This window comes from Trichechus manatus, unplaced genomic scaffold (genome assembly GCF_000243295.1).
Source record: "Trichechus manatus latirostris isolate Lorelei unplaced genomic scaffold, TriManLat1.0 scaffold00027, whole genome shotgun sequence".
Lineage (NCBI taxonomy): Eukaryota > Metazoa > Chordata > Mammalia > Sirenia > Trichechidae > Trichechus > Trichechus manatus.
The window spans coordinates 14,302,464-14,315,863 of record NW_004443963.1 but is presented as its reverse complement, the minus strand read 5'-3'; the positions used below and the strand labels follow the sequence as shown (position 1 = coordinate 14,315,863).

Sequence of the window (13,400 nt, the reverse complement as noted above, 5' to 3'; positions counted from 1 at the left end):
AATAGTTTGAGTAGTACTGGTATAAGCTCTTCTCTGAATGTTTGGTAGAATTCTCCAGTGAAGCCATTCAGCCCTTTGCTTTTTTGGGGGGGAGTTTTTTTTTTTTTTTTTAAATTACCTTTTCAATCTCTTCTATTGTTATGGGTCTGTTCAGATTTTCACCATCACTTTGTGTCCGTTTGGGTAGGTAGTGTATTTCTAGAAATTTATCCATTTTCTCCAGGTTTTCAAATTTGTTGGAGTATAGTTTTTCATAATACTAAGTTATGATTCTTTGTATTTCATTCGGGTCTGTTGTAATGTCCCCATTTCATTTCTTATTTGGATTATTTGTATCCTCTCCTCTTTTTCTTTTGTCAGTCTGGCCAGTGGTTTGTCGATTTTGTTGATGCTTTCAAAGAACCAACTTTTGGGTTTGTTGATTCTGTCTATTGTTTTTCTGTTCGCTATTTCATTTATTTCTGCTATGATCTTTATTACTTCCTTTATTCTAGTGTCTGTGGGCATTTTTTGCTGTTCTCTTTCTATTTGTTCAAGTTGTGTAGTTAATGCTTTGATTTTGTCACTTTCTTCTTTTTTGATGTGCGCATCTATTGCTATAAATTGTCCTCTGAGGACTGCCTTTGCTGTGTCCCAAAGGTTTTGGCATCATGTGTTTTGATTCTTGTTTGATTCTAGGAATTTTTGGATTCCATCTCTGATTTCTTCTCTTACCCAGTGGTTTGTAAGCAGGGTGTTACTCAGTTTCCACATAATTGATTTTTTTTCCTTGCTCTTCCTGTTGTTAATTTCTACCTTGATGGTGTTGTGGTCAGAGAAGATACTTTGTATTAGCTCAGCGTTTTGGATCTTGTTGAGGATTGCTCTATGGCCTAAGATGTGGTCTATTCTGGAGAACGTTCCATGTGCATTGGAAAAGAATGCGTATTTTGCAGCTGTTGTGTATAGTGTTCTGTATATGTCTGTGAGGTCAGGTTGGCTGATTATGCCCTTTAGGTCTTCTGCATCTTTGTTGATTTTCTTTCTAGATGTTCTGTCCTTTACTGAGAGTGGTGTGTTGAAGTCTCCTACTATTATTGTGAACTGTCAATTTGTCTTTTCAGTGCCATTAGAGTTTGTTTTATGTGTTTTGGAGCCCTGTCGTTGGGTGCATAGATGTTTATTATGGTTATGTCTTCATGATGGATCATCCCCTTAATCATTATATAGTGTCCTTCTTTGCCTTTTATGATGGATTTTGTTTTAAAGTCTATTTTATCTGAGATTAGGATTGCCACTCCTCTTTTTTGGTAGCTGTTTGCTTGAAATGTTTTTTTCCATCCTTTGATTTTTAATATCTTTGTTTCTAAGGTGTATATCTTATAGACAGCATATTGATGGTTCCTGTTTTTATATCCATTCTGTCACTCTCTGTCTCTTTATGGGTACATTTAGTCCATTGACATTCAGTGTAATTATTGATAGATGTGAGTTTATTGCTGTCATTTTGTAGTGGTTTTTTTGTGGTGCTGATGTTTTGTTTGTTCCTCCTACTCTCTTGTGCTGAATTCCTTTTGTTTGTGCATTTTTTTTTCATTCTTTTTGTTTTTGTAGATTTTGTTTTTATTGAGCCTTTATGTTTTTCTTCTTTATTTTGATGAGTAGGGTTGTTAACTTTCTTTGTGGTTACTTTTAAATTTATCCTTATTTCCTAGGTTTGAACCAGTCTATTATTACTTGGCATTGCCTTGCCTTCCTGTCCATTAGAAGGTCCTACTACCTACACCACTTATTCCCTCTTTGTTCTGATGTTGTTGTCATTTACAGATTAACCTCTCTGGTTGTCTGTTGTAATTCTTTTGGTTTTGCAGAGTCCTTGAAAGTTCATTTCCTAGGTTGGTATCTGGCTGGTACAATCCTGTATCCTAGATTCAGCCTGTGATCTGATGTTGTTTGTTCTCAGATCAAAGGATGCCCTTTAATAATTCTTGTAAGTTTGGTTTGGTTTTTACACAGTCCCTTCATTTCTGTTCATCTGGAAATGTCCTAATTTCACCATCATATTTGAATGAGAATTTTGCAGGATGTGTTATTCTTGGTTGGCAATTTTTTTCTTTCAAGGTTTTATATATGTCATCCCATTGCCTTCTTGCCTGCATGGTTTCTGCTGTATAATCTGAGTTTAGTCTTATTGTTTCTCCTCTGTATGTGACTTTCTGGTTTTTTTGAGCTGCTCTCAGGATTCTTTGTTTGTCTTTGGTTTTAGCAAGTGTGATTATGATACGCCGTGGTGATTTTCTTTTAGGATCTATCCTATATGGGTTTCGTTGAGCTTTTTGGATGGTCAGCTTTTCATCTTTCATGATATTGAGGAAGTTTTCTGTCAGCAGTTCTTCAATGATCCTCTCTGTGTTTTCTGTTTTCTCCCCCTGTTCCGGAACTCTGATCACTTGCAGATTTTTGCTTTTGACTGTATCCCACTCAGTTCTCAGGGTTTTTTCATTTTTATTCATTCATTTTTCTGACTTTTCCTCAGAGTTGTATCCAATTTCACTGATCCTGTCTTCCATCATTTCAAACCTGTTCCTCAGCCCTTCTATGACACTGTCCATTTCAGAGATCTTGTTGTGTAAGTTTTGGATTTCTAATTGTTGTTTTTTTATGATTTCTAGTTGTGGATTTATTTTAGCATAGTGTTCCTGTATTATTTTCCTGAATTCTTCCATTTTTGTCTGTATTTAGCATGAATTTGTCTGCCTTTTCCATGAGTTTGTCTATTTTTTCCTCATTGTTGCCTGCTTTTTGCTTCATCTCTTGGGTAGCTTTGTATATGAGAGATTTGAATTCCCTATCGGGTAGTTCTAGTGCCTTTTCTTCTACTGGAATGTCATCTCGTGTTTTATTTTGGATGACTACTGAACCGTCCTGTCCTGTTTTTGTATGTTTTGATATTGACTGCCGTCTTTGGACTATTCAGTAGTTATTTTCTTCATTTATTGATTTTAGATTTATATGTGTCATCCTGCTTTTTTATTTGTTTGTGTCTGAGCAAGCAGGCTGTGCATTCTTTATTGTTTGCTCATCTGTAGGCACGATACTTCTCACCCTCTTTTCCAATGGGCAGGGTCAGTCGCTCAGGTATGGTACAGCAGGGCAGGTCCGGTTGAAGGGGAGTTGCTGGGATGGGTTGTTTGTGGCACGTATTAGGGTCAACAGGAATCAGTGTAGGGCAGGATCAGGTAGGCTGTGCGTGTGCTGTTTGGGGGTGTGATGTTCAGTGCATGATGCAGGTAGGGAGGATGGAGGGGGTAGATTGTGATGTGTGGAGCTAAGATGGGTATGGGAAAGACGAGAGAGGAACAGGAGCCAAAAACATACAAAGAAAGAAACAAAAAAGAGTGCTACGGGAGCTTGCTGTTGGAGTGGAGAGATGAGAGACTGAGAAATGGTGAAAAATAAAAAGAGAAAAAAAAGAAATAGGATAAAGTAAATAAATGAATACATAAAAGTTAGAGAGGAAAAAAAAAGAAAAGTCCCCAGGGATCCCACCAGTGAGGCTGTGAGGACTGGGAAAGTTGCTCCCCGTCCATGAAGTACAGACTGGCTAGAAGGGGCAGAAGTATCACACACTGCCAGGTATTCGGGAGACAGGAAGAGAAGGTACGTATAGAGAGACGAGAAACTCGGCAATGAATAAAGACAAAAAGGGAAAAGGAGAGAGAAGAAAACAAACTAAGAAACAAACAAACAAAAAAACCGAAGGAAAAAAAAAACCAGGAAAAAAGAAATGCCTCCAGGGATACCACTGTGCGTCTGCACAGAGCAAGGGAGTAGCTCCCAAACAGAGCAATACTGCATGGCTAGAGGGGGCTCCCAAGCCAAGAAAACAAACAAACAAATCAAAACAACAACAACAAAAAGCCCCGGGGATCTCACCAGCATGACAGCATGGGTTGGGATGCAGTTTCACAGTTGAGCGGTGTTTCGCAGCCTTTCAGGAAGAAGCAAAGATGGCACATGGAGCCAGGTATTTGAGAGAAAGGAAGGGGTGGTGAGAGGTAAGGAAGATATCTAAAGAGGTGGAAAAAAGAAACACCAGCAGCCAACAAATGGCACTCAGGGAGCCGGCCATTGCGAGTGGGTGGAATCCAAGCAGCACAAGGGTTAAGCTTATGCTTCCCAGCCAAGAGACTGTGGTCACAGGAAGCAGAGGAGGCTAAGTGGGAGTGAAGAAGGGTAGGGGGTTGGAAAGCATATATCGCTGGTTACCAGTTGTTCTGTCTCCTGCTGGAAGCTCCGTGAAGCTGCTTTCTCATACCCCCTGTTCGCGGATCTTCGATGGGCATCCAAGATGGCGGATCCATGCTGTGTTAGCTGATAGGGGACCTCTGCATGTATCTCTCTTTGCTCTCTGTTCTCTGTCAGTTTCTTATTCCATTCAGTGCTTGGCTGAGTTCTTTGTCTCTTCATTTGATGCTTAGGGTTTCAGGAATGATGTTTTTTTCTGTTTGACTTAGTTTTTCAGATCTTTGCTGTGAAGGGATGTCATGGTGCTTCTGTCTATAGTGCTATGTTGCCCAGAAGTCAATCACAGGAAGTTTTAAACCATAAGGCTTACAAAGTCATGTCAAAGAAATGCCTACCATGCAGCCTTGGATTCCAATCCCAAGCCTTCTGCTTGCTGGCTCTGGTTGCTCGATTTCCCTCTCTGTGTCTCATGTTCTTCTTCTGTGAAATAAGAATAGTGCCTTGCTTGTGTGAATATGGTAGGCAAAACATTTTACAGATGTGTTGTCACACACATAAATATATACGGTTCCCAGTCAGGGCGTCACTAGGGTTGGTCTCACCCAGTGTGGTAACTCTTGGTGTCACCCACATGCTAATTACTAGAATATTGTAGCTAAAACACCAGAAATTTTGACAAAATCAGCACTGTAAAAACACTAGCAGCAAACACTCTGGAAGTTCACCCTTCACCCAAAGATTAGATAGGCGCATAAACAAAACAAGTCTAAATGGGTACACCAGCCCAAGAGCAAGGATGAGAAGGTAGGACGGGACAGGATAGCTGGTAATAGGGAACACAAGGTGGAGAAGGGGAGAGTGCTGACATGTCATGGGGTTGGCAACCAATGTCACAAAACAATGTGTGTGTTAATTGTTCAATGAAAAACTAGTTTGCTCTGTAAACCTTCATCTAAAGTACAATAAAATTTAAAAATAAAAAAAAAACCATCATCAGCAACAAAATAAACACGGTGTGCCTGTAGCACATGCAGATGAAACCACGTGATTCGAAGCATCATTGTAATTGGGTTGTAATGACAGCTCTGACTAGAGCGTATTAGAAGGTTAAAAAAGTCAATTAGCATAGAGTTTTAGCCTTTTAGGCATATTGATGCATGTAAGCTGGGCTTACAAAAAAATGTTTTGTTGTTATAACTAACTGCAGGGATATTTTTATAAAAAGTAATAAACTTCTGCTGAAACACTGCACAAAAATTTTACAGACAGTCATTTTGGTCTCATCCTCTCTCACAGTGTCTCCTGGTGCGGTCAGGATCCCAGCATGTACCTAGTGACATCCCTGGCCCCAGTCCATTATCTGCAATTCCATAATCCCTCAAAACCTGAAAAACCACACATTTCATTGGTGGCTCATTTGGACAGAAATCCTGACCTGAAGTAACCTCAGACTACTTATGTTCTTTACAGTATTTGCCCCAGTGGTTTAGAGCTCACTGCTAATTGAAGGGTTGACAATTCGAAACCATCCAGCTGCTCTGAGGGAGAAAGATGTGGCAGTCTACTTCCGTAAAGATTGTAGGCTTGGAAACCCTATGGGGCAGTCGTACTCTGTCTTATAGGGTCACTATGAGTTGGAATCGACTTGACAGTAATGGATTTGGTCCTTGGTTTAGTGTGAATCTTCATTTCACTGCTGAATTAATTAGTTTAATTAATTAAAAAATCATGTGTTTAACTACAGGGTGTTTCTTAGACCCATTATAAACACACACACACACACAAACACATACATAAGGTCCCTGGGTGGTGCAAACCATTTGTGCTGGGCTAGTAACAGAAAGGTTGGCAGTTCAAACCTACAGAGTGGCAATGTGGAAGAAAGGCCTGGTGAACTGCTTCTGTTAAGATTACAGCCAAGTTCTGGTCTGTAACACATGGGGGTCACCATGAGTTGGAATCATCTCGATGGCACAAGACAACAACAACAACACATTGTATATGAAATAGTTCACAAAAACAATACACGTCCTTACTATATTCTAAACATTGATATTTTCCATTCCATTTTCTGTGTAAAATGCTGCCCTTGACCCAACAAACTAATTTCATGACCCACCGATAGGTGGCAACTCACATTTTGAAACACTGACATATACTGCTTGCCACATAATAGGCACATGGTAAACAGAAGCTATCAGTGGAATTCTCCCACTTTCTGGGGCTGGAAGGCTCACTTTCTGATTGCTGTGAGCTGACAATGACTCATTCCTCCACAAAGTGCCAAGACGCTTCCCAGGTGACTATCAAAAGTACTCTAGGTGACAACCGCTCAGGAGGATGTACATTTAAACACCTTATAATACTCAATGCAATTTATGCTCTGCCATAATTTCCTCTAAACATATTCTGTTCCTTTCTAACTAGAGAGCCAAGACATCACTGAGGGTATCATTGAGTATCTCAAGAACAATTTGACGGAAGAGGAGCTGCAAAACCTGCTGGCTGAAGACCAAAACTTGGAGAGCATCAAAGCTGAGGTCGACTTGTCCAGGTAACGTCCACGGTGCCACAGGAATGTCACTCAGATCTTCCTGCTGGGCTAGTTGCCTCCTGGAGGTACACCTCCTCCAGGCAATCTCCTGTGGTTGGAGTTGAGGATATCCCTTCTCAATAATCCATGAGGAAGGTTTCCTCCATATCATTCACTGGCGGGGCCCTGATGGTGCAGTGGTTAAGTGATATGGCTGCTAATCAAAAGTTTGGTTGGCCGTTCAAATCTACCAGCCGCTCCTTGGAAACCCTATGGGGCAGTTCTACTCTGTCCTATAGGGTCACTATCAGTCTAAATCAGCTCAGTGGAAATGGATTTGGTTCTGTTCGATGTAGGGTCACCCCTGACCAGCAGGAAGGCAGCATGGCTTTGTGATGACTTCCAAAGTCAGAGTGGGTGGCTACCAAATTTTTGTAATCTGAGGGACTTGGTCTTGTTCTCACAAGTTTCCACTAAAGGTAAATAGCTCCTCCTCCGGTTTGTCCAAATGCAGGTCTTTGCAGGTTTAACAATTCATATGTTTGGTTCTTTATGTCTCTGGTGTCCATAAAATTGTTCGTTGCCTTGGCGTTCACACATGTTAAGCCGCCATCAGCTAACGTGTGAGTTAGGCTGGTGGCATCTGAGTGTAAGGCCCTGAAGGTTGAGGGTGCTGGCTGGTGGCTCAGGAGTCAGTAAAGGTGGGGTGCAGAGTTAGAGTGGAACCAGGGTTCATAGCCTGGGCTCCTGCTTCCCAGTCAGTTGGGACAATGCAGGTGTTGAGTTTTCCAAGAAAGACATGCCTCACACACAGGCACTAGATGGAACAACAATTTACTCACACAGAGAAGAGACAGAGCAAGGTCGGCTTCCATCAAGGGCATTGATCCCCCACGGCCAGTGGGTCTGTCTCCTCAGCTGACACGAGGAGATGGTCTGAATGCACTGCTCTTGTGATGCAGGAGAAGGATCCTGTTCTTTCCCCACAGGAAACATATAGAGCAGTGGGTTGACCAGGTGCAATATAATGCACACACTTAGCTAAGCTGTTCCTGGGAATGTTAACATGAGTTCAGGGCAGGAGGGGAGAGATGTGTTAATAGGTTTTTATTTGCTATGGGATGTGTTTGGATCAAAATGACTCAGAAAATTTGTCAGCCCATACTCTCATCTCGTCCAAAAACCCAGGACAATACAGCTGGTCCTAATCACAAAGGTCATTCATGGGTCACAGGGAAAGTGACAAGGTGTGCTGGGGCTGACCCTTTCACAGTGGTGTTGACCCACCCTTGAGTGAGAAAACATCTTTACCTACCAGGAAACAGCATCTTAAGATGATTTTTACTTATTTATTTCCTTATCGAAAAAGTACTATGGAGCATCTGTGACGTGCGAACATGTGTTAACATTGAAAGAAAAATTCTTCGCATTTGTAGAATTCTTTTCCATTTTTTTTATAGTAAGAGCTCTAGATTTATGGATGATAGATCTTATCAAACCCATTTTACGGCTAAGTAGACTGTCTTTCTTAATTACTTCATCTTTGTTGTTACAGGGATGAGGAAGATGCACTATACGAAGCTCTGAACCAGCTCAGAAAAGAAATAGCCACAGAAGACAAAGATAGTCTTCAAAAAGAACAGCAGCATAGACACCAATTTTTGCAGGAGTTTCCTAGGGTGAAAATGAAGCTTGAGGAGCATATAAGAGAGCTTCACGCCCTTGCAGACAAGGTTGGCAAGATACACAGGGACTGCACCATCTCCCACATTGTGGCCAATTCCACCAGCACCGTCTCTGGCATCCTGACCATTCTTGGCTTGGCTCTGGCACCCGTGACAGCAGGGGTCAGTCTTCCATTGTGTGCAACTGGGGTGGGGCTGGGAGTAGCTGCTGCTATCACCAGTGTTTCCACCAGCATTGTGGACCACTCAGCCAGGTCATCAGCAAAAGCCAAAGCCAGCAAGCTGATGTCAACTGGAGATTGTGAACATGCTGTGAATGCTGTGCGTCCATCACTTGTTTCCACCACAGAGAGTTGCAACCAAGCGTCGTCAAACATCAGGAAGAACGACCGTGCCAAAGAGCTAGCCAAGCTCCTAGTAACCAATCACAGGTGTCTCATGACCAGTGGGACTATCTCGATCCAGATAGGTAATCCGGTGCAAAAAACCATTGCAAGCACGGCTCTGAAAATGGCCAAAGGAGCTAGGGTCATGGGTATGGCCACTGTAGGTGTCTTCCTTCTGATAGATGTAGTCAGTCTTGTGCAAGAGTCAAAGCACTTGCACGAGGGGGCGAAGACAGAGTCAGCTGAAGAGCTGAGGGAGCAGGCTCGGGAACTGGAGAGGAAGTTAGAGGAGCTCACCGAGATCTATAAGAATCTGCTAGGGACTGACTCAATGACCCCCTGAGCAGTGCCAGGAGCAGGGGAGGCTGTCACCAGTGTGGAAGCATTTTATTTCAGGGAAAAGAGGGTGAGATAGTTTATGTAACTGAGTATTAAGGAGTTTGGTCTTTCTGTAGCTGAGTATGGGAAGGGAAGGGTTAATGCATACAGAAAGTGGGTTCAAGGCAAGGTAGGAAATGGAGCCATGGAGGCTAGATGAACCCCCAAAATCATTGCCCTGAGATAATCTTAAACCTTAAACCAAAAATATCCCCTCAAGTCTTCTTAAAATCATACAATAGTTTAGCTTAACTGGTAAAGGTTGTCTGCCTTGAGCATTGTGCTCTTTTAAGATCCATCTCTATGGGATCAAACTGACAACAGTAACTTGAAAGATTAGATAGGAAACTTGGGGGGGCAGTGAGTTTATGTCAATGTGGAAGGAACAACTCAGAAGAGGAAGGTGAGAATGGTTGCACAACTCAAACGATGTAATCAATGTCACTGAATTTTACATGCAGAAACTATTGGAATGGTGTAGGTTCTGCTGTGTATATTCTCAACAACAACAAAAATAAAAATTTTAAAAAAGATAAGGCAGGAAAGCTGGGGCTGAAATGAGAGAAGAGTGGACTAGGGAGTGAGGGGAACGAGAAGAAACAGTTTATTCTGGACTAAAGAAGACACTGGGAGCATGAGTGGCAAGGGAGACATGCAGGAAGAAGCAATGAGAAAATTAAAGAGTTGGGAATGGGAGAAAGCCAGAGTTAGAATTGTTGGACCATAGGAGAGGTAGCAGCAGCTCCATTATTGACCCTCCCCATGATTTGATGTCCTAGCAAGAGTGAAGACTTTCCCAGGTGGTGATCTCCAGCCCTTTCTCTCCAGTATCAAGGCACCCTTGTCTTTTAGTGGGTTTATCTCAGTCAGGCAGTGACTTCTTGATCATGATGAGGATGATGATGGTGATGGTGGTGGTGACAACAGACTGAGTGGAGCATTTGTCAAGTCAGCAGCCCTTTTTGGGTCAAGAGTGCACTGAAGGACCAATGAAGTTCCAAAGAAACTCCAAATGTATGTTGAAACAGTGGTTGATTTGAAAAAAATGTGAAAGTAGATGCCAGGGACATGCCAAGGAGCCTTGTGGTATGTCATGGAAATCAACCAGCTTGGAATCAAGATACACAACCTGTCTGAGCCTTAATTTCCTCAACAGTTGGGAGGAGGAGGGTTGGAGAAGGAACTATCTCAGATCTTTCTGGCTGTTCCCATCTTGGCTTCTATAGACTTTGGTTCAATAAATATTGCCTGATGCCCTAAGCTCTTGCTGTGTTGACTAATTGTCTGCCTTGGGCTCTGGATGTCTGACGTCACTTCCCCATGAGCTTGCCTCCCAGGATCTCAGGGATCAAGTCCCCCATGCTGCTCCTGCTCACTCCCTAGGCTCCCAATCCCCCACCCAGTCATTTCCCTCAGGCCCTAGCACCCAGCAGGCCCCAGTGGGGGACCCTGGAGAAACTTGTGAATGTCTGACTTGGGCTTAACACAGGTGTGTTTTTGGTCCAGCAGTCAGGGCCCAGGATGGACATGAAGCACATGAGTCTAATTAGGAATCAGAAGGGCCTGTGTCATGTGTGAGGGAGGGTCAGAGATGGGTGGACAGAGAGAGATAGCCAGACAGCAAATATCCTCATCCAGGCTACCCTCACATTTCACCTAGAGTCTTGTAAGAGCTTCTAGAATAGTTTTCTTGTGATTACACACAGCGCACCGTCCCTGCCCCCTGCCCATTCTGCTCACTGGGCAAGAATAACCCTTAAAGAATATAGATCTCATCAAACACCTGCCTCCACCTCTTCAATGGTTTCCCATTACCCTTTGCACAGAAACCCATAAGCCTCCGTGACCCTAAAGTGGCTATTTCCAGTCTATGTTTCCCTGACAGCAGAGCTGGAGGTTAGGCTCAAATGCAGGTGGTTTATTTGGGATGTGATCCCTGGAAGCACAAGTGAGGGGCTGAGGAAATGAAGCAGGGAAGGAGGGAATGTTAATACAAGGACTTGTCCTTGATTTCGTTACCCATGTGGGTGATTGAAGAGCCGTGGTGGCACAGTAGTTAAAGTACTCGGCTGCTAACTGAAAAGTCAGCTGTTTGATCTCGCTAGCTACTCTGTGGGAGAAAGATGTGGCAGTCAGCTTGCTTCCCTAAAGATTTATAACCTTGGAAACCCTAGGGGGCAGCTCTACTCGGTCCTATAAGGTTGCTATGAGTTGGAATTGACTGGACAGCAGTGGGTTTTTGTGGGTGATTGATGCTTGTTTCTGTCAGGACCTTCTGAGGATTTCCTCAGAATTGTCCTCCCCAGGGAGGAAAGAGGAAGCATCTAACTATTGATCCCACCCTCAATGGGCGTTAATGCTCCGTATTTCCATGTTGTGGAGCATGTGAGTGCAGAGTCAATTTCCAGGGCTGGAGCCCAGGGCAGGAAGTTAGACACACAGGCCATGCAAAATCATCCTGGAAAACCTAAGTCACTCACAAAGTGCATTCAGTGCCTTATATGCCTTGTTTTGATTGTCGTAAATATACATGTAACAAAAATTTACCATTTCGGCAATTGTTAATGCCCTTCAGTCTATAGAATCCTGCAGAGGATTTTTCACAGTCTCTAACTCTTGATCAGCAGATGTTTCCCTGAAGCCTTCAAACATTTCTGCAATTTCTTCCCAGAGAAATCGACAGAGCCATGGCCACCCACTTGCCTGATCACCTGAACAGTGTGCTTCACTTTGTCATCTCTTCATCAATCTTTGATAAGTCACATTCTTTCATAGATTTCACCTGGGCATTGAGAGTTTCTGGCACTTAGGAGTTAGTAGTTGAGTCGTTTAGTATTTCATGAATCCTTTTCCCTCTGAAAATTTACAGTTGAATTCCATGATGCTAAATATCTATGTGATAGTATTCTATTGTAACACTTTCATCAGTTGAGATTCTTTCTGGCTGCAATCAAAAGAGACTGAGTCTGGCTAACATAGGCAAAAAAGAAAATACCTTAGAAAGGAACAAAGACAGTTCAGAGAATGGAGGAAGCACTTAATCTAAATAACTTGGGAAGGAGAGGGACCAGGGCAGGTACAACATCAGGAACATATGGTCTGCCCCTCAGGTGCCCTGCCATCAGATAACCTATATCCAAACAGCTTGAATCCCAATGTTTCAGATTAAAATTTCAAATTCCAGGAGATAGAATAGCTGGGGTCAGTTTACTATATTTTTGGACCCATCAGTCAGGCCAAAGACCAGGAAGAGGAATGGATCATAGTAACATAAACCCTGAGGAAAAGTCTCAGGTCAAGCAGCAAGCTGAATTTGTACTTACTACATGTAGTCCCCCCACTTGGCTGCCATGCACCTTTCTTCTCATACAAACAAAAATGAGTCTCCTTAACCTGCCTTGGATTCAACTACCCTGTTTACAATGGCAAATGCACTTGCCACTTCTCCAGTTAAAGACAAATCTAAATTATCTCCATCAACTGCATCCTTGTCTTAGGCTGGGTTCTCTAGAGAAGCACAACCAGTAAAGCATATATATATATATAAAGATTATAGCAAAGAAATGCCTCACGCAGTTGTAGAGGCTGGATCATCCCAAGTCCGTGGGTCAGGATAGAGGATTTTCCTGATTCATGTAGCTGCACAGACTGATGAACCCAAGATGGGCAGGTCAGAGAGCAGGGCTCTTGCTCACTGGCTGTAAAGATTGATGAATGCCAAGATTTGCCTGCAAGACCACAGGTAAGCTACTAGCTCAAATCCCAAGAACCAGAGGTCAGATGAACAGGAGCTGGTGCAGAATCCAGCTCGAGCAAAGAGACCCCAAGTTTTGCCAGAATGTCTACTTATATTCAATTCAGGCCAAATGCCCAAGGAAACTCCCTTTTAACTGATTGGCTCCTCACAGCAGATCTCATCATGGGGATGATCACATATCAAATCTCAACATGGATGTGATCACAACATTATACGACTGCCAAAACACTGACATCATGGCCTAGCCAAGTGGACGCATAATGTTAACCATCACAATTCTGAAATTATGTCATAGAGTGAAGGACCCTCAGCATGATGTCAATTTTACTTTTGCTCCATTAGGGTCCTGTCTTGATATTTTGCATATATATATATATGCATGTATATATATGTATATATATATATATATTTACAAGAAACAAAAAGAGGACTGG

The 13,400-nt window shown here is 42.6% G+C and overlaps 1 protein-coding gene across 4 annotated transcripts in view; it reads left to right on the top strand.

The window, feature by feature from the left end:
* The window catches only part of LOC101341820 (apolipoprotein L3-like), a 31,740-nt gene extending 22,286 nt beyond the window's left edge, over positions 1 to 9,454 (top strand). For all 4 annotated transcript variants that reach the window (XM_023729034.1, XM_023729032.1, XM_023729033.1 and 1 more), the window contains 2 exons: positions 6,655 to 6,781; positions 8,316 to 9,454. In XM_023729034.1, the coding sequence (XP_023584802.1) occupies positions 6,655 to 6,781; positions 8,316 to 9,174 (986 nt within the window). In that variant the 3' untranslated portion in view covers positions 9,175 to 9,454. The remainder of the gene's footprint in view (positions 1 to 6,654; positions 6,782 to 8,315) is intronic.
* The last annotated feature ends 3,946 nt before the right edge of the window (positions 9,455 to 13,400 follow it).